Source organism: Triplophysa rosa, linkage group LG10 (genome assembly GCF_024868665.1).
Source record: "Triplophysa rosa linkage group LG10, Trosa_1v2, whole genome shotgun sequence".
Classification (NCBI taxonomy): Eukaryota; Metazoa; Chordata; class Actinopteri; order Cypriniformes; family Nemacheilidae; genus Triplophysa; species Triplophysa rosa.
Window position 1 is genome coordinate 12194542 of NC_079899.1, and position 20053 is coordinate 12214594.

General features: G+C 37.5%; 1 protein-coding gene across 4 annotated transcripts in view; it reads right to left on the minus strand.

The window, feature by feature from the left end:
- fut8a (fucosyltransferase 8a (alpha (1,6) fucosyltransferase)) overlaps positions 1–20053 on the minus strand; it is an 82458-nt gene that overhangs the window by 26459 nt on the left and 35946 nt on the right. For all 4 annotated transcript variants that reach the window (XM_057344497.1, XM_057344494.1, XM_057344496.1 and 1 more), the window contains one exon: positions 6390–6908. In XM_057344497.1, coding sequence (XP_057200480.1) covers positions 6390–6592 — 203 coding nt within the window. In that variant the 5' untranslated portion in view covers positions 6593–6908. The remainder of the gene's footprint in view (positions 1–6389; positions 6909–20053) is intronic.

Genomic DNA, 20053 nt, shown 5'->3' on the forward strand with positions numbered 1-20053 from the left:
AATGGTTGTATACATTTTCTTGAGGAAATGCAAGTGGTGCTCGCTTATGTAAAACTTAATGCTAGGGTTCTGTAGATAGTTAGCATAGCAATGCTATATGATTAATAGCGTTTTGGTTGTTTTGCAGAGGGGTTGCTGTATGGTTGTTATATGGTTGCTAGAGGGTTGTGGGTGGTTGCTCACAGTCCCTATATACTGTAATTCTCAGGTCCCTCCTCCAATACACATACTGTATATGTCTATGTTTTTTTACATTTTATTCTGCTCAACCCAATAGGTATACCTGACACAAATATTAATGAAATCATCTGTGTGGCACTAAGTTAAGGTCTTTGCACATACAGTCCGAAATTTTCATATGCGTTTTTTCGTATTTGGCTTTTGTTTGTACGGTGTCTCTGAATTTTTAAAAAAGGCCACTCAAAATGCTTGATATGGATGCGAAAACGCAGAAAATCGAACCCGGTCCGAATTTTTTTTATCACGGACGAAAATATCGGAGGCAGTGCGTAAATGTGATTGACAACAACGTGAGGTCGTATTTATTTTTTAACGTGCGGAAATTTCGGACGCAAATTTCGGACTCAATGTGCAATGGGCTTTAGAAATAAGAAACATCACATATTGGTTGCAGCAGCATTTCAATTAATCTTATTGCACTAAAACAAAGACTTGGCCAAGTCTGCCCTGTTTATGCCGGTAAAAACCTGTCACTAAAATCATACTTTTGTAAGACTTCTTGGTCTTTTATCGTATAGCTTTCACAGCAGTTGTTTTCATCTGTGTTTAACTGTCTGTAACTTAAATGATCTGTAGTGGAGAAATACACCGGCTTCTCACTGAAACTGAGTGCAGTTGAAACAGGCATTTATTTAAAGCCTTCGAGTTCAAAATAGCTGAAAAATCTTCTCTTTGAAAACGCTTCAGAAAATTGTGCTATAAACAGTGTCTGAGTGTCTGTAGATGTTCTGCCAAGTAAATCACCAAACACATCTATTGTTTTGTTCATAAGCTTGTTTACATCCGTGCTGGAAGTAGGATGTTGCGTTTCCTCTTTTTGTTTACAGAAGGCTGATTTTCATATTATCCGTAGAGGAAGGGTCATAAGTAGTTATGGTGTTGATAATAAAAAAGATAAATTTGATGTTTACCAAAGCTTACTTATGTACGATGTTCCAAATAACCACAAATTAGGACTAGGGCTGAAACGATTCTTCGAGTAACTCGAGTAATTCGAATACAAAAAATCATCGAGGCAATTTTTGTTGCCTCGAAGCCTCGTTTAATCCATTTAACTACAGTACACACGGAGCGCTGCGTTTCCCCACGGACCCTTATTACTGACGCACAGCCCGCTAAACTCTATTAATGTTTCAGGGCTCTCAAGTCTCACGCATTCACCACGAGACACACGCACTTTAGTCTGTTCACACGCTCACACGTATTTCTCATGCTGATAAATAAGTGATAGATTATTGAAATGGTGAACTACTATTTTACTGTTTTAGTCTATTTTGCGAGTGAAACTTGTTTTCCGGCTGCATTGAGTCCATCAAACTACATGCGGACTTGTGGACACCGAATCCTGTTATTTACACATGTCATCTGTCTGTTCTGCGTGTCTGAGTGAATGAACTGCACAGTTTAACGTGCTACACGCGTGATGCTCATGAATTTGTCTGCGTCTGCACTTTATGAGGACATGAACACATGAACTTCATCTCCAGAGTTGCTCTGAGGGTTTATTTCAAAACATTTTACTGAGTGAAGCTAACACACTAAAAAATAAGCGTCTTCCGACAACCTGCCAAGATAAAAGTCTGGTTAACTCTGTATTTTATGTGGACAAATATATTACTATTTAATAGTAAAAAATGAACTAAAACTAATTTAGATAAACTAAATGCATCATGCATAAGATGAAGTTAGTTGTTTACCTTTGAAATTATTCTTTCTCTTCTTATTAATGTTTCTTATTTATACATTCGTATTATATTGCATGTTGAATGTAATATAGCAATGTAATGTATTAAATGGGTTAACTTTTCACAGATATTAATGTATGCAATTTCAGCAATGAAAAATTATTTTTTATAAAAAGGAAAGATTAGTTTTAAGAGACCTGTCTTATTTTCTCTTGTATATTTAGTATTGCTCTTTAATAAAGAAAAAGTATTTATTATCCGAATACCCGATTAATTGATGGAAAAATCAGTAGAATACTCGATTACTAAAATAATCGATAGCTGCAGCCCTAATTAGGACTCGGCAAAAAGGATTTTACATTGTGCCAACTGGGTGGCTAATTCATTACAGAAGTGTAATTTAACTAATGCCGCACAGAGAGAAAGTGAAGGTACAGGACGTGGTTAGAGTAAATCATACGAGTTGATTATAAATCACAGTATACAGTAAATGTTCATCTATGCACATTGAAGATAAAAAACTGAAATCTGTTACTGAACAAGTACATAAAAATCAGTTTTTAAAACAACATCACAACAGTGAGCTTATTGTAATGAATAATTGAATTGTTGGCACAGGAAATTCCAGTTTTACGTCATCAACAAATTCAACATACAGTCAATTTTTTATTTAAAATAGGCATTTAGGTAGTTATATGCAGTAAATGTGTCCTATGCTGTGACAGCAAAAATGTAGAAAAAACTAACAATGAAAACAATCTCATGCTATTTTAAATAATAAATATAAACATAAATAATTTAAAATAATATATTATTAACAGTTCATTTTCTATTTTTTTTCATATTTGTCAACTACCCACATGTGAAAAGGATTGCAGAACATGTGAGATGGATCCTAATAAACAGGAACTAAATAAGTTCCTGTTAATTTCAAATCATAAAAATTACACAAGAATGTGCGTTTACTCATTTGCCTGTAGTTTATGCGTTCAGTATCAGTACACAACATTTTCTTGCTGCCTGCCTGCTTTGTTGCGTGCTGTCTTAAGTATGTACTTTTGTGTTGTTCGCTTGCAACACGCAGGTGCAAATTGTGCTGCTGAACTGAAATCATGCATACAGCACTGCCCCAATAGGACAACTGACAGTTCGATTAACTGGCCCAAATCTCTCTTACACTGGCCCCGGGCCAACCTTATTGTCGAGCCCTGCCATAAATCTAAAACATAACAAAAGTGCGTGTTTATGCAGCACATTTCAGCCTGGATTGTTTTGTGATCCTGTCACCCTGTAATGCAGGCTTTGCAGAAGGGCTGTTTGTGAAGGATGGAACTGCGCCAAGTATATTGGACCTGACAGCAAACTCGCAGTAAGCAGTTTTTTTTTTCATTTTTCATGTAAAGTGTTGGTCCTTAAAATAGCGCAAAAGGGCACAGTAGTAAACATCAGCCAATTTAATGTAAAAGGGACAGGGGTGGAAAAGGTCATGAAAAATTATGAAATTCACACTTTATGTGAAAAATTGAGATCCTCAAGGAAATTGTTCATTTGTTTTCTATAAAAAATCATATTCTTATACTTAATAAAGGTATGGGATGGAAAACAAACTATTCTTTATGTAGTTTTAGGGATGTAACGATTCACCGTGAGCCGGTTGAAAATCGGTTATAATGAGTGACGACTCAAATCGGTTGAGGTGTGAACTGAATCGCAATACATTTTTTGAACAGCAGGGGCCGCTATTTTCACTGCAAATCTAAACGTGGACATGCTGATATTTCTTAAATGCAAAAAATCCAAGAAAAGCTCAGACAGTATTAGTTTGTTTATATTAAAGAGAGTTTTTCTATTATTAATTTGTTATAAAATTGCAGTTTAGTTTTGTTATTTGAAATAAAACATTATTTTATTATACAAAGAAACGTGAAGCATTTAAGAAATAATGAAAGGGAAGTTGTTCATTTCTAATTGGTTTCAACTCATTTTGTAAAAATAAATCGTGAATAAATCGCATCGTGAGATCAGAATCGTGACTCGCATCGCATCGTGAGCTGAGTGAATCGTTACATCCCTATGTAGTTTAGGGATGTGCGAGACTAGTCGACACTGAAAACAACAGTCGATGACACAAAAAAATTACACAAAATGTAATAATTCAAATTTCTTTCATTTTTATGTTTAATTTAAAAACTTTTTAAATAACATACTAAAACAATATGTTTAAAAAAATATGAATAGTTTTTAAAAGCGTATCAGGAACGAAGCTACTGTAGGAACAACATGGCGAATTCCATGTAAGGAGCTGTGTATGTAGTTACAGTTTTGGATTTGTCTATCATCCTGGTGACACACTACATTTAAACTTACCTTTATGCATCATTTTAGCCCTAAGTGTGACATCTATTCTTTTGCAGACTTTATAGGCTATTATTTAAGAAATGCAAGATTCAATTTAGAAAACTCCCCCACTGACTTAGAACCATAGAACCATGACCATAGAAAATCTAACCTACAGCGGTGACATTCATTGGGATATTTGCATACTCAAATGTCATCAGTCTTGTCTTCTAATACTGCAAAAGTGCCAAGTCATATGTTGATTCTTATACACATCCAACTGCAAACAGGACACATGTCACGGCAACCATGAACTGGCTCTGATGCAGTATTTTATACTGTACATCCACAATCAAAACTTGAAACCTATTCTAGTGATTCAGTGCAAGCATTAGTATGTTTATATATGTATGCAGTCAAATGTCAGAAAAATTAGGAGGCACGTTTGTAGACTGAGTCACCCGGGTCATTTTAATAATTTACTATAACACTGATAACTGAGCTTGCATAATACATAACCAGATATATGACAGACCACTGAGTTTAGTGAAATGAACAGTGTATGAGTTTGCATATTGTATACACACTGCAATAATCCACCCTGGAACATACACACGGAGCCGACTTTAGTATGTTTCAATGCAATTTTTTACACTTGGTTCATAAAACCAAACCACATGTGGGTAGTAGAAAGGCACTAAGAACGGCCTGACCATATAAAACCAGCGTTGTCTAATGAGGTCCAATGGTAACTGGGCTGGGCAATAAAGCAAGGATATTACATAAACTGTATATGTATTTAGCAAAATTTCAATATAGATCTTGATATTTTTATATCTGCTTTGAATTGGCTTAAAGGGATACTCCACCCAAAAAGTAAAATAAATTTCATTTTTGGGTAGACTATCCCTTTAAAATCGTGTTTTTTTACCCATTCGATTATTTAATCCAAACTATTTTTTAAGAAACCCTCATTTCATACAGTCATTGTAAGTCATAATTACATAAATGTAAAATACATATTGTTCAATACATATTGTTACTTTAATAAACCAAAGTTAAAGGGGTCATATGGCGCGAATACGTGTTTTTCTATATCTTTGGTGTGTTATAAATTGCCTGTGCATGTATTATACACGTAAAATTGCAAAAATTAAAGTGTCAGAAAACAAAAGATGCATTCTATCTAAAAGCGAATGCTCACCCAGACCTGCCTGAAACGCCTCGTGTAACCACACCCCCACAAATCTACGTCAGTTCGTGGTATGATGCGACAAAGACTGCCCAAATGTATACGTATGTAAGGTGGCGTACCTGTCAGTACAATTGCTTTGGAACTTGATGTTCCAAATATGGTAAGAGGCGTTACATTTCCGTCACACGCTTGCCGTATTCGACCAATCACTACGCACTGGTTAGCTGGCCAATCATAGCACACCTCGCTTTTGTAAAAAATCTGCGCATTTCAGAGAGATTCAAACATGCACGGTGTGTGGAAAATACAGCGTTTTTGAACCTTAAATCGTGTATACACACTAAAAATGCATTACATCTCAAAAAAAACGATAATATTCATAATATTCGTTTCAGCCGTGTTATATCACCACTTTAATTTGTGGTTAGGATGCTTTAAGTAAAGTAACCATGTTTTTGTTGATTTGTTTATTTGTAATAATTTGTACTAGTTTTGTAACACTTTACAATAAGGTTGTATTTGTTAACATTAGTTACATGAACTAACAGTAAACAATACTTTTACAGCATTTATTAATCTTAGTTCATGTTAATTTCAGCATTTACTAAAACATTTTTAAAATCAAACATCGTCACTGTTAACATTAGTAAATGCACCATGAACTAACATGAATAACTGTATTGACAAGAAGTAACATGAACAAGGATTAATAAATGCTGAAAAACTTTATTGTTCATTGTTAGTTTATGTTAGTTAATGCATTTACCACTGTTAACAAATAGCACCTTATTGTAAAGTGTTGGAATTTGTCTCAAGGGACATCCCAGATTTATGTTAAATCATAACCAGCTAAACACATTTCACGTTCAAAGAGAATCCCTTTAAAACACAGTGAGATTTGTAAAGTATTCTGAGAAATCCCAAAAGCTCACCTAAGCGTCTCGGCCATACGTCTCAGATCTTCATTCTGCTGTTTCAGCCTCTCCAGCTTGGCCAGGATCTTGGAGAGCTCCCTGCTGGACCGTTCCGGATGATCATTGTCCCGCACAAGGTGACCCCCGATGTAGAAAAGCAGCGTGCCCCAGGCCAGCAGCACTAGCATAATCCAGCGCCACGAGCCCGTCCAGGGACGCATGGCGCCTACTGCTGCCCAGAACACACTCCTTTCACAACACAGGAGTCTGAGGCATGCTCACCCCAGCAGCTACGCACCACCTCAAGGCTCCTCCACAGCAGAGGGTGAACGTCAGGAGTCGATGGGGCTCTTCTTGCGTGCGTGTAGACGTTCAGAGGTTATATCATGGCAGCGGCCCCTCGGGGAGAAGAAGCGGAGCGTTCGAGTATGCGCGGATCTTGTTTTCCCCCTGCCTCGAGATCCTCTGAGAACTTCGGAGGACTGATGGCTCAGATTAGTTCCTCTTCCTCCAGGGAGTCTCCAAGGATTTCTGCCTCTGTAAAAACACAGCAGCGTGTGTGATAAGTGAGATGGCAGGACATGCTTGCAGTAACAGCGAGAGATAAAGGAATAAGTGAGGTCTGAGATTATCAGCTCCGCCCTTTCCTCCACATGGATATAAGACTGGAATGAGCTCCACTGCTGAGAAAGCTACAGTCGCACAGCTATTAAAGAAGATTAAAATGAGCTCAAGAAGTCAGAGCGAGATTCTAGTCAGCAGAAAGTTAGTGTGAATTATGAACTTCTGAGGTGCATGTTGGAAAAGTGTAGTTATAGAGTAAAAAAATGATGCTCGATTCTGTAAAAGTTTAAGTATTATGATTCAGCAAATATGTAGATTGATTCAAACGGATAACTTTTTAGTTTGTAAGTCTTTTGATGCATTAAAGGAAACTGCATAAAACACCATAATAGGGCTCCTGTATATACACAGTATGATGAATAGTATGCCAATTTTCTGTACGCACAGAACACAGTGTAGGATACTGCATCTGTATAATGCACTCAGGTTGACCTGTAACTTTCATGTGACCATGGAATAGAAAGTAATACCTACTAAAATGCTTATTATATTTTGCCAGTGCCTTTCTAAGGTCATAACTGGATGCAACTAGCGAAAATAATGATGTAATGAAAGTCACAATCATATACAGTAATAGGGTCATCTCACCAATGCAGCTTCTACCATGGAACTATTTGCATGCTTATCAAATTTTGATTGTTTAACAAATTTGCTGTTAATGTCAACACAGCATCTGACTGCAATGAATGCACACACATGCACGCACGCACATATACTTATATACGTGCACACACACACACACCTATATAGTAGTGTATATTTTTTTCATGTATTTTAGGCTCAAATAGCTCAAAAAAGATTATATGATGGAATAAGACTAACATTTTTCACAACTTTCATGCATCGTTGCATTCTGTTGAGATTCAAAAGACACTTGACTGAAATGACAATTAATACAAGCAGAAATGCCGATTTAAAGCAAAACTGGAGTGGTCTTTAGATTTTTATACACACACATATTCAATGCACCCCGATATGGAACCCTCAACCTTACTGTTGCAAGCACCATTTAAGCTCTAATGGCGTCTTTACACAGGCGAGTTAAGGCGTCTCTGTGGCGGATTAAATTTCTGCGTAAAGATGCAATGCCACACGAAAGCCGATCTAAAATATGCTGGCTCTGACCCTCCTCAGAGCCTAGTATCAAAGGCGACTCTGATGCGGCTCAGGATTAGTGTAAATGAAGGTGCATTAAAGCGGCTCTAAACTACGTCACTGTCATGTCAACAGAAAGCGAGAGAGTGAAGATGACGCCAAAAACACACAGCGACATTTGTTATAGGCTATTAATAACAACGGAGATATTTTTTATAATTCAAACATACATTTTTCGTTTCATTTCTTCATAAAGTGATTTAAATGTTTGGAGTATTTTTGTTTGTGCTGTGGCTGTTTACTCAGGCTGTGGCACAGTTTGAATGCATGATGTAAATTTTGAGAGTGTTTTCAGCCATTAAAATAGTTTAGATTAGTTTTTAATGGCAAATTACATTTATTTCATTTCGTTTCTTTTTAAAGTTAATTTAGAAAAATGTTTGGAGTATGATTGTTTGTGACTGTGTGTGCGCGGAATGCAGATTTTTTTATTTGAGCTCATGACGTGAATTGTTTAAATTCCTCCTTTAGCTCCTCTCCTTCTTAAGGAAAAAACCTTCCGATACGTGGGACACGAACACATGCAGACCTGTGTTACCGCGTCTCAAACGGCTTCAAATATTAGGTTTGTCGGACATAATATATCCAAAAGCATCTCATTGAGGACAATATTTCATACATGACAACGATCTGGTAACATTTACTGTAACACCGGAACTGTTCATTTACCTGGTGACAGTGACTTTCTGGCACTTTAAAACAACTTTTGGCGTCTTTCAAAATGCGTTGAGGTGCCCGATAATAACACATTTCTATGGAGTGTTTGTTAGCTAGGAAATTCATTTATAAATGCAAAATGTTGCATTTATAGCCTAACATTGCTTTTATCCTAAAGTATGCATTGTTATTATTAATGTCAGAATTTTTTTTTTAGTTTATATCGTTTAATTTAAGGCATTATTTTATTAGCATATTGTTAGAAGAGTGCTTTTGTGGTTATGTTCAGCATTATTTCGCATAATTTTAACTCCTGTGTAAATGCATTTATGCCGCTCTAGAGCCGCATTAACGTTCTGTGTAAATACACACTTATGCCGCTTCAGATTCGGTTTCTGTGCCGCCTTTGCTGTGTAAAGAGGCCATAGGAACAGCAACAGAAAGACATGTTGTCTTTTTATTGTCTTTGTATTATGTACGGCACTCTGTCTTTTTTATCTCATCACATTCAATTCAGACGACGAACTCACGGCTCACAATAATTCATTTCGCCGTGGCAGCGCAGATTGAGGGTCGGTGCTGAAAAGCGGCGTGGGACAAGCCGTGACAGGCACGCACAAACCTGCGTTGTGACTTTCGCTCGACTCGAGAACGCTTGTACATTCATTTATTGACTTAAATGAGCAATCACAGTTGAACTGCACTCGTATCACAATCTTAACTTAATACACACGGCGCACCCACGGCCAGCCACGGCATATCTTAAAAGCAAAGCATTTACGGAGCCGGAATAATGTGCCACTCACTGTGCATGTAAAACGAGGCTGACGGATGGGAGTATCTGACAGATAGGGGAATGCAGGCAGTGCTTATCCTTCATTATGAATGAGGGCGGAATATAGAGACCCATTATGGATTTCTGAGCGGAGCATATACAATGCATTACAGATTGCGGTGGTGTGTCAGACCCGGTAATCAAAGGCTGCAGTGCGGGACTGAATCAATAGAGTGACCTTCTGCTAGTGTCTGAGTACAGCAGACCGGCAGCTATTTATGCACATCACTACTGCAGTCAACAGGGCGTATGTGCACCGGGCGCTACACGTAAACAAAAGACGTTGCACACGCTCTTATTAGCATACACAACATCATCTTATGATCTTATGCATGCATCCTACATATTAAAACAGGGCTAAAACATGGAAATCTGGATTTTTCTTGCTCTTTTGACATTATAGTACACCATGATACATTTTAACTATCAAGTTCATTCTGAAATCATGGCACTGATGAAGTGATGTAATGCTAAGAATATTAACGTTACCGCCTGTGTTTACACATCATATTCAGGTATTATGGGTAGCCCCCCCATAGTAAAAAATAACGTATTTAAGAAATGCAATCTGTAGGGAAGTTTGTCAGTTTAGGGCTACTGTAGAAACAACATGGTGAATTCCATGTAAGGGGACCTTCGGTATATGTAGATAAAAATAGCTCATTCGAAGGTCATAAAAACACCTCTGAAGACATAGTTATGTATACTACATTGCATTTCTGTCAGTAGATCCTCCGGTAAATAACACATTAGATCTTTAAAGATGCATCCGTAACTTTTGTCATCACAGTTTACAGTATTAAATTGTAAAAATGTATTATTATGTGCGATAGAGTCGAATAACATTCTTACATTTTCAGCAAAATCGAAGCTGACAGTTCAACTTATAATTCATTATTTACAACCTTACAGTTGAGAATCGGGGCAAGAAAACAGTTTTCAACACAGATTTTTTAATTTTATGCACTTGTACACGTAACTATTCCTTGTTTATTTTTAAATTTAAAAACTTGTGCAGCTTTAACTAACCGCATAGGTCGACATCTGCTTAGCAAAATGAAATGTGTAAAAAATCAAGTCACTCTAGTGTCAGTCATTTGTAACAAAGAATGACATATCATTTCTTCAGGCCTGAAGTGTGCAATACAGGACGACACATCTATTTACAACACCAAATAAAGTGCCTCTTCACAATGACATTGTACTTATTTAAGCTTATAATTAACTTGGTACACTCGGGGGTGAACTGGATATTCCAAGTTTCCTACACAAACATATATCAGAGACAGCGAGTGTAAGTACACGCTCAACATCCTCATTACAGAAATGTCACCATTCACTGCTATTAGTCTTAGTTTTAAATGGAAAATGGGCAGCAAGTCATTAAAATGCTGCATTAAACAGAACCGGATGATTTGGTCCTGAAAGAGAAATAATCTGTAAACTGCACCGTCCTGCATGAGCGCACCTCCAGTAGCCCGATCCTAGAGCTCATGAATAATTGAGATCTGCATAGTGACACAGCAGCAGCGTCCAGGCAAGGACAGCAATAAATCCATAATTAATGCCTGCATTTATGAGCTGAACAACAGCCTGCTCAGGTAAGAATGATGTTTCGGGTCTTACCAGGTCATGCTTCTCAACAAAGTAATGACATACTGTATAAACCACATTTATGAACAACATACAACCACACATTGGTTTTACTGCAAAACCATCAACTGATTTTTTTATCTTTGTTGTTAAAAGGATAGTTCACCCAAAAATGAAAATTCTGTTATTATTTACTCACCCTCAGACCCAAATATCAAGCTTGTTCTTCATTTTAAAACTATAAAACACAAAGTGAGTCCGTAAACTCGAACCAGCTGAGCAGCCATTTATACAGTCATGCTACAGTGACTTTCACTATTAGGTTTTTCATACCTCAGATCTTCAACGTACCATGAAATATTTAATTGCGCTGTGTAACAAACTTTCGATGCAACGCTTTTTCATAGAGCAGCTGGGAATGACAGAATCTTAAAGTGTCAAATACTAATATTAAAAAATCAATATTTATCGATTGAATGCTACCATGACAAACGATCACATTTTGCCACAGTGTTTCCTAAACGATTTTTATGCAGTATTTCCGCAGAAGCATCAGTAAAACTCACCCCCTCATCAACACCAAACCAGCATTATCATTAAAGTCCCCGTGAACCGGAAGTTGCGATCGTTTTTACTTCGTATTCTGACGCATTTCCGAGTGAAAAGAAATTTCAAGGGAGAAAATTTATGGGCGTGGCTTGCGTTTTCACTGCGAAAAAGTATAAAAACAGCCGTTGCATTTTGAAATGAAACTGGCAGCAGGCTGACAGTTGAAGGGGAGGAGTTAACGGATGCTCCGCCCAAGCCGTCTAACTTACGTCATTTGAGATGGATAGTCATTTCAGGGCGGCAGTGCATTATCAGATTTTAACTGAAGATTATGAGGGTACATGAATTTTAAAAAGAAAATGACCCACATTAATAAGCTATTTACTATAAACGCTGCAATATTTTAGGAAAAAAAAGTTCACTGGGACTTTAATATCACTAAAACGGCAATTATTACAATTATTCACGTATAAACGATTAGGCAACTGACGATGTGGTTGAAAAATAAACTCGCTACATGTCTCAGGTTGAGACACCTGAGCTTGCATGTTTTTTTAAACGTTTTTACAGTTTTGCTGTCAGTCATGGTGAAACTTTCGAGATGAGTAAACAGAAACCTCTATCATCAACAAACAAATCGGACTAAAAGCGCTATTCACACAAAGGCAAAACATGTTTTGCATCCTTCACAAACAATCAGCATGATAGAAAGTGTGAGAAAAAATTGCATCTACTCACTTTTCCAACCTCTGCTCCATGCAGTGATGTAAAACTACAGCATAAAGTGTCTTTAAGGGTCTGTAACAGCTCTCTCTCTCTCTCTCTCTCTCTCTCTCTCTCTCTCACTCACTTATGAACCACATCATCTCTCATTCAAACACTGGTGTTATGAGAACGCGCCCACAGGTTTAATGGATTAGTAATTTAAGAACCAACTACTTGTACATGCCTCAATGGACGATAACATTGTTTACTTTAAACTTGCAGGATGCAGATTTACATTTTACACGAGTCAAATCTCCACCTTTAACCCTAGGGTAGCCTATATGTTAGCTTCTTCTGTTGGTTATACTTATTTTATAACCTTTTTTTAAAACAGCGTTGCCTTCAGGAGCGTATTTGTTTCTGTCAGGATATATGTCCTCTAGAAGCCATTTTCAGAAACATTTTGTTACAAATGTACAAAAGTATTATGTCAAATACTACAATTGAATGAATAAAAATGGTCACTATGCTGTCTAAAACTATAGGCCTAAATGGAATACTCGGAAACATAAACCCACAGGAACACACTACAGGGGATTTCAAAATATTATCCAGAGCATTAATTTTCCGATCTTACTATATGTTGTATTGAAATCCATATTGAGATTCCATCCTCAGACTAGTTCAGTTCAGGTTGTTGACTATGCAGCTATAAATAAACACGTTAGCCTTTTGATAGATGAACCACACACAAACATCTAGAATAATGGATTCTCTGACGTTCTTGCCCATTCTGAGAAATGTCAGGTGAACTCCTTTCATCAATAGAGGTGCATTGTGGGAGCCCTATATGTCTATCGACCACTCCCTCTTACTGCATTATCCAGCCTATTCTTACACCAGACTCCAGTACAGATCCGATGTCCTGTGAGAAACTCTGATAACCTATAAACTTTCAGTTTAAGTAAAAGATCAACGTATTAATCATTCGGAAAGAGGACGAAGAATGGGTTAATTATATGCTATGAAATACAAGCATGTAAACTTCAGGTGTGGCCTGTATGCGTGTTTGTGTACTGTAAGTGTGTTTTATACAATATCTAGTGCAGTTCTGCCTACGGGGGCTAAATGTGAGAGGGTTAATTAGACCATTACACACAAACAAAAAACAAAAGGTAACAATGTTTTCACATGAAAACCAGGCCTTGCTTTTTCAGAGCAGAGCTTGAGATTTCAACTTCAGAAATGGGACACTTCACAAACTCCAAGGCCTCTTAAGGATGACGTGTGATCTTCAAGAGAACGTTTTACTCTTAAAACCTCTCAGAGGACAGACATGCTATCGCTTAAAGCAACCCACATAAAAGTGGACCATTCAAACATACCTCTCATGCAAACCCATCAGAGAGATCACATGGTGTGAAAAATGATGTGCTTAATGTATAAAACTCGCATTTTCACATGAAAGTTGATTTATAAAATATAAGTCCAAGCATTTTGGGCCCCAAACAATTCAAATGAACTAATCAAAAGTATCCCTGTTGAAAAAAACAGCATGTGCTGGTTAGGTATGTTTTGAAGCATGGTACTGTAGCTGGTTTAAGCTGGTCATGTGGTGGTCCTTAGCTGGTTTATGCTAGTCCTGAGCTGGTTATGAGCTGGTCCTGAGCAAGAGCAAGTTGCTTAGGACCAGCACATAACCAGCTACCATGCTTCAAACATACCATATGCATATGTTGTTTTTTTCAACAGGGATAACAAAAACAACGTAGCCCAGTATAATCCCACCTGGTATCATGACTAACATTAAACATCCAATGTTCAACATTTTAAAATCCTCCATGGATTCTGTGTTCACTATATTTTCTGTCTTACATTGACGAATAGGTTTAGACCATCAGGTGTTTACACAGCAAAGAAAAACCGCATCTTATCTCTATAGCTGGAAGCACATTTAGTCTTACTTAAGTTAAAGAAAACACACTGCAGCTGTCACACACAGAGACCCAGAGCCACTGTGCTAACGTCTGCCATAGTTGAGCATCCGGACGGCCATTTTTCACTGACATTGGCATTAGTTTATTTAAACTCTAACGATGATGATATAGGTTTGGTTGGAGTATTTTACGACAATCCTATCCATCTCCTCCATCTTTTATTTAGTAACGAAAATAACCTCAAGCATTCACCCGCACCTCAGTTACTTAAAGGTATCCTGAACTGGCCTTTTTAAATATTTTATACTGATGTCTGAGGTCTACTTATGACGTTCGCGTGGTTTTACATTCAAAAACATCTACATCAATAAGTAATATTTTGAGGCTGGCTCAAGAAACGCTCGGTTTTTAAGGGCGGGCCACATTGAAGACTAGGAAGTAAACGCCCACTGCTATGATTGGATAACAGTTCCAAAAGACAACAGTGAGCCCTGTGATATAGATTTCTGTGTCTCATTGACAGGCTACATGCTTAGTTGGAGCCTTCTGTTAAACTTGGTTAGACACGTAGTTTACACAAAATCAGGACATATAAAGCGATCTCTAACAAAGCAATAGTGATGCATCGTACATATATTTTTACTCACAAAAGATTCCGGTCGGATTCAATATTGACGACACAGCATTGCTTTTTCATCTCAGTCTCTCTGCAAATCCAGCATGGACATGTGCCTTGTTTACAAAGGAATCCACGATGAAATGAAGCGAACAAACGCTCAATGTTTCACCCACGTGAGCTGGAATGTCTTTAAAAGTAAACTTCAACCACGCATTCCTAATATCAGAATCCAAAGGAAGTGACTGTGTTCTTCCACAACCAGGCGCTGCACAATATGTTGCATGTTTGTTGCTTGGTCGCTCTAAACAAAAATAACAGTGAAAGAAGTCCTCACTTTTGCACATATGACACGGGGATAGTCGCTCTCGAGAGCCCTTCGTTAAAGTGACAGGGTTGCCTGAAAAGCCCGAAAATGAACCTTAAAACGCTAAGTGATTATATATTTTATAAGACCAAAAAATCTCAAAATCTGCAACTGACCATTTATTAAGACCTAAGTGCCAAGGCTTTTTGATCTAAGACCAAACAACAAGCACTTATTAATAACGAACATGGCAACACTGCAAATGAGCGACAACACGGCACGTCTATCAGCAGTAGTTTGGTTTAACTGACGGACAAAACAAGTCTTTAGCCGAAAAATATGTCGATATGGTAACCAGTTTGTCAATCATCACAAATGCGGGAGTGTGTACTATGTGTACATGGCTAAAGTAATTCACGAACCAGTGGGCGGGGCTAGAGAAGAAGTTGTTGATATTCTTCAGTGGAGGCGGTGTTCAACCTATCAATGACGTCATTGATAGGTACATTCCAGGACCTGGCGTTCGCTGGGCCTGGTGTCAATAAAAGTTGTAATTTTAGTAACAAGGACGTCTTCAGTTCTGACACTTACAGGATGTTCATTTGAGTAGGAGGAGCTTTTAAATAGCTCAGGTTAAAGTTGATTTCTTAATTCATGACACCTAGAAAAATACCAACCCCACCCAACACGTTTTTGCTCTTCCACATTTTTTGCAGAACTCTCAAAGAGCCGGTTGAACGTTTCACTCACCTGGAGTGAATTCTTACTACAATGCTGAAACTCTCCCTTGACTAAGGACATGCTAATCAATTAAATGAAAATGTGGACTGACAATTAAATTTGTATCTTAAATTTGCAAACTTTGCATATCAGTAGGAATCTGCACACATTGTTCCTGGGTAGACAGCAAAAAAACATGCTCAAAAGAAGACATAAAAATGAACTGCACTAAATAAATCCACACATAGGTCCCTCAATTTTCAGTATTTAATATTTTTAACCAAAGATGCAGAAATATACAGGCTGATCAAATCAATGAATTTATTCCACTAGACAAGAACTTCTTTGAAGTTCAATAAAGCACCAAAGCAGGGTCATCTGCGAGGTTGCTTGCTCAAAACACTCAAAAAACCTCTCCACAAGCAATTATTATTTTTTATTTAAATGGCAGTTAAGGATTTCCATTGCCAACCAAAAGTCCCCACTGTAGCAAAAGAGGATCTGTCCACCCTCCAATTATCAGCCCTCTGGCCCTATTATTGCCGGCCCAGGTCCAGAGTCACAACAGGAGCAGGTGGCCAGGAGGACAGGCACAGACACGGACCACCGCTGGCAGGGTGTGATGACATGAGGTGCACCTGATGCGTACCATGCCTCATTACCGCTGCTATAAATCCAGCATTAGGTCACACCTTTGGAGTGACCGATCCACCCACATGCAAGCATCAGGTGTCTTCAAGGTCCATGGATGTGTGACATACTGTAGTCGATCTGCAGAAAAGTTAATGGCCAGTTGGCACGTGGTCTCTGGACCTACTGGCACGTGTGCAAGAGCAGAACTGAACTTATCTGGCACAACAAGGACACCATGCCCCATTTGGATGACCCTCCAGATATATTTATACACCTACTTCACCTATTTATACTGTATTACTATGAAAACTTTCTGAGATAGCCTGAATAAACTTTTGACTGCATTCCAATGTAAACATGACAACAACAAGTTTAGTTAGTCTAGTAAGCTTTTATAAACAGCTTTTATAAACATGCCTTTTTGAAACATTACTGGTGCACATCTTATGACAAAAGGCTGATATAATACAAGTTGTTTTCAGTTAAAACATTCTAAACATGCATTTAAGTCTGGGACTAACCTAAGCATAGTCTGTAACACTTGAATAGAAGATACAGTATGTAATAACAAATGATGCTATTCAGTCATTCTAGAACCTCCTATTCTCGATCCATCAGGATTGTTTTACCCAACAAAAGCAAATTCTGCCATCATATACACACCCTCATGCCAGACCAACCCGTATGACTTTCTCCTATGGAACGAAACTACAAAGAAACACTACAACCAAGCCAGTAAAAGATCCAAAAAAATCTAAAAAGAAATCACATTTTTAGAAAATGTTCATTTTGGTGTGTTCTGTTGGTCTTTATGGCTTTTGAGATACATACAGAATACAGCACGTTTCACTTTTGCCATTTTTACTTTTTCATTTTAAAGACAGTAAGCTTCCGGCCCTGTTTGATGTAGCTTTAACTTGAGGGTGAGCAAACAAACAATATTTATTTGGGGCTTCTCCATTTCTCCACAAATGAAGCTGTGAGCAGAGTTCGTGTGAGGTTTATCAGATGCACCGTGAGACAGTTGAGTGGGTGAACGTGTGAAAGTTGTGCAGGAAAACTTGCGAGGTTGCAAAACAGACACGTTGAAGCAAGACACTGCGAACGTGCTACCCCGGTTTTGTTTGTGTGTGTGTTTTTTGTTTTAGTCTGCTGTGACAGCGAGTAAAGTTTATGTAAAAGGTGTGGCCAGAGGCTATCTCTGATCATCAGGGAAAAGGTCACACCTGCTCGGAAAGAACAGACACGTTCTCCAAGGGTTCATGTGTATAAAAAACAATTATGCAAAAGTGTGGGCCTGTTCGAACAGGGGGTGGGAGGGCAATTAGGAGAGAAAAGCTTTGGTTTGTCTCTTTCATCAGTTTTATATTCAATAAGTGTCACATTAGGCAGGAAACACCTGTTAGGCAATCTGGTGTTGTCTCTGTAGTTGTGTGTGTGTATGCGCATGTGTGTATTTGTACAACAAAGCTGATGTGAAGTTAACTAAATACTCGAGGCTATACAGACTGTATGTGACCCTGGACAACAAAACCAGTCTTATGGGTACATTTTTTAAAATTGAGATTTATACATCATCTAAAAGCTGAATAAATATAAGCTTTCCATTGACGTATTGTTTGTTATAGGACAATATTTTGCCGAGATACAACTATTTAAAACGCTGGAATCTGAGGGTGCAAAAAAAGTGATATATTTACGGTAGGAAATTTACAAAATATCTACATGGAGCATGATCTTTACTTGCATAAAAGAAAAGTCGACAATTTTGACCCATACAATGTATTGTTAGCTTTTGCTACAAATGTTCCCGTGCTCCTTAAGACTGGTTTTGTGGTCCAGGGTCACATATATCACTGCTTTCCTTCTAAAACCTTGTATCTCCATATTTCGTGATTTTTTTTGTTGTTGCCATAAATCATTATTATTAGTTACCCTTTCTGTTTGTTACTGGGTTTTGCAAATATCTAACCAATAAAAAGTATTAAGAAGTGCTTGTCAACTCGGACAACGCAGTATTTAATCATGTAAAATGTACAGTGTTTTTCCATATCCTGAAAAACAGCAAATCTGTACATCCGAGGTTTCAGAAGGACAGCAACGAAACAGTGCTTAGTGTCTCTTATTGTATCAGAATTGCATTGAATACAATACATGAAATCCCCCAAAAAGATGTGGGTTGTTGCCAGAGAGATGCTAAGGTGGTCTAAATGGATTTTAGTGGGTTGCTTTGGCGTTATTAGGTTGTTTTTGGTTGGTTGCTTAGTGGTTGCGTGTTGGGCCAAGTGAAAGAGACACCCCCTCACCTAGTCTCTATGATACTCTGGTTTCTAGCTCATTTGGAGCACACAAATAGAACAAAACACATCTACAGCACGAGTAGCAAAACTAAATGGCAATGCAAGAAGTAATAATAGTAAAAGCTGCCTTGGCAACAGTGTTGGGTAAGTTATTCAGAAAAAGGAATTGATTACTACTTACTAATTGCATATTCAACAGTGTAATTAGATTACTGTAGAAATTACTCTCTCCAAAAAGTATTTAATTAATTATTACTAATTACTTTCTATATCCTATCAACCTTGATTAGTTAAGTGATTCAAGCATAGACACGAAACGACTCTTAATTAATTCAAATAAATAATATAAAACTACATAAAGTACTCTTATTAACTGACTTAAGTATTACAAATGTGAGAGAGATACATTAATGCGTGCATTTTAAAGTTAGACTTTGAATTTTAATGTCAATTCCACTATTGTATACATTACACAGTATTTAGTTCAATTACATCAAAAGTAATTGTAATTAAATTACAGAAAAATTAAGAGTAATCCCTTACTTTACTTTTTAAAGGGAAAAGTAATTAAATTACAGTAACTAATTACTTAGTACCTAGTTACACCCAACACTGCTTGGCAATCACCATTAACATCATTAACACCCATAATCTCTAGTGACACTATATATTACTACAGTCCTTGTTATTTAATAGCAACATTCATGACAGAGCTTCAAAAAAAACCAGATCATCCAGAATTACTCTGAATGAATCAGCTGCTGAATCATTTCAGTCCTTTAAAGTTCTGAGTCAAGAGCTGTAATAGACTTGATGACTCTCAGTGGGCCATGAGTGAGATCGGGGGTATACATGTGAGGGTGGAGATAACTTTGATTTAACTTCTTATTCGAGATTAAGTGTACATGTGGGTGCGTGTTTTACGGACTAGCTATAGTAGATCAAAAAGACAAATCTATTTCCATCCGTCACAGCAGTAGATTAAAGGTGGAGAGATGTTTAGAAAGATTTAGAGCCGTCACAATTAAAACTGAAATGTGCGAGGATGGAA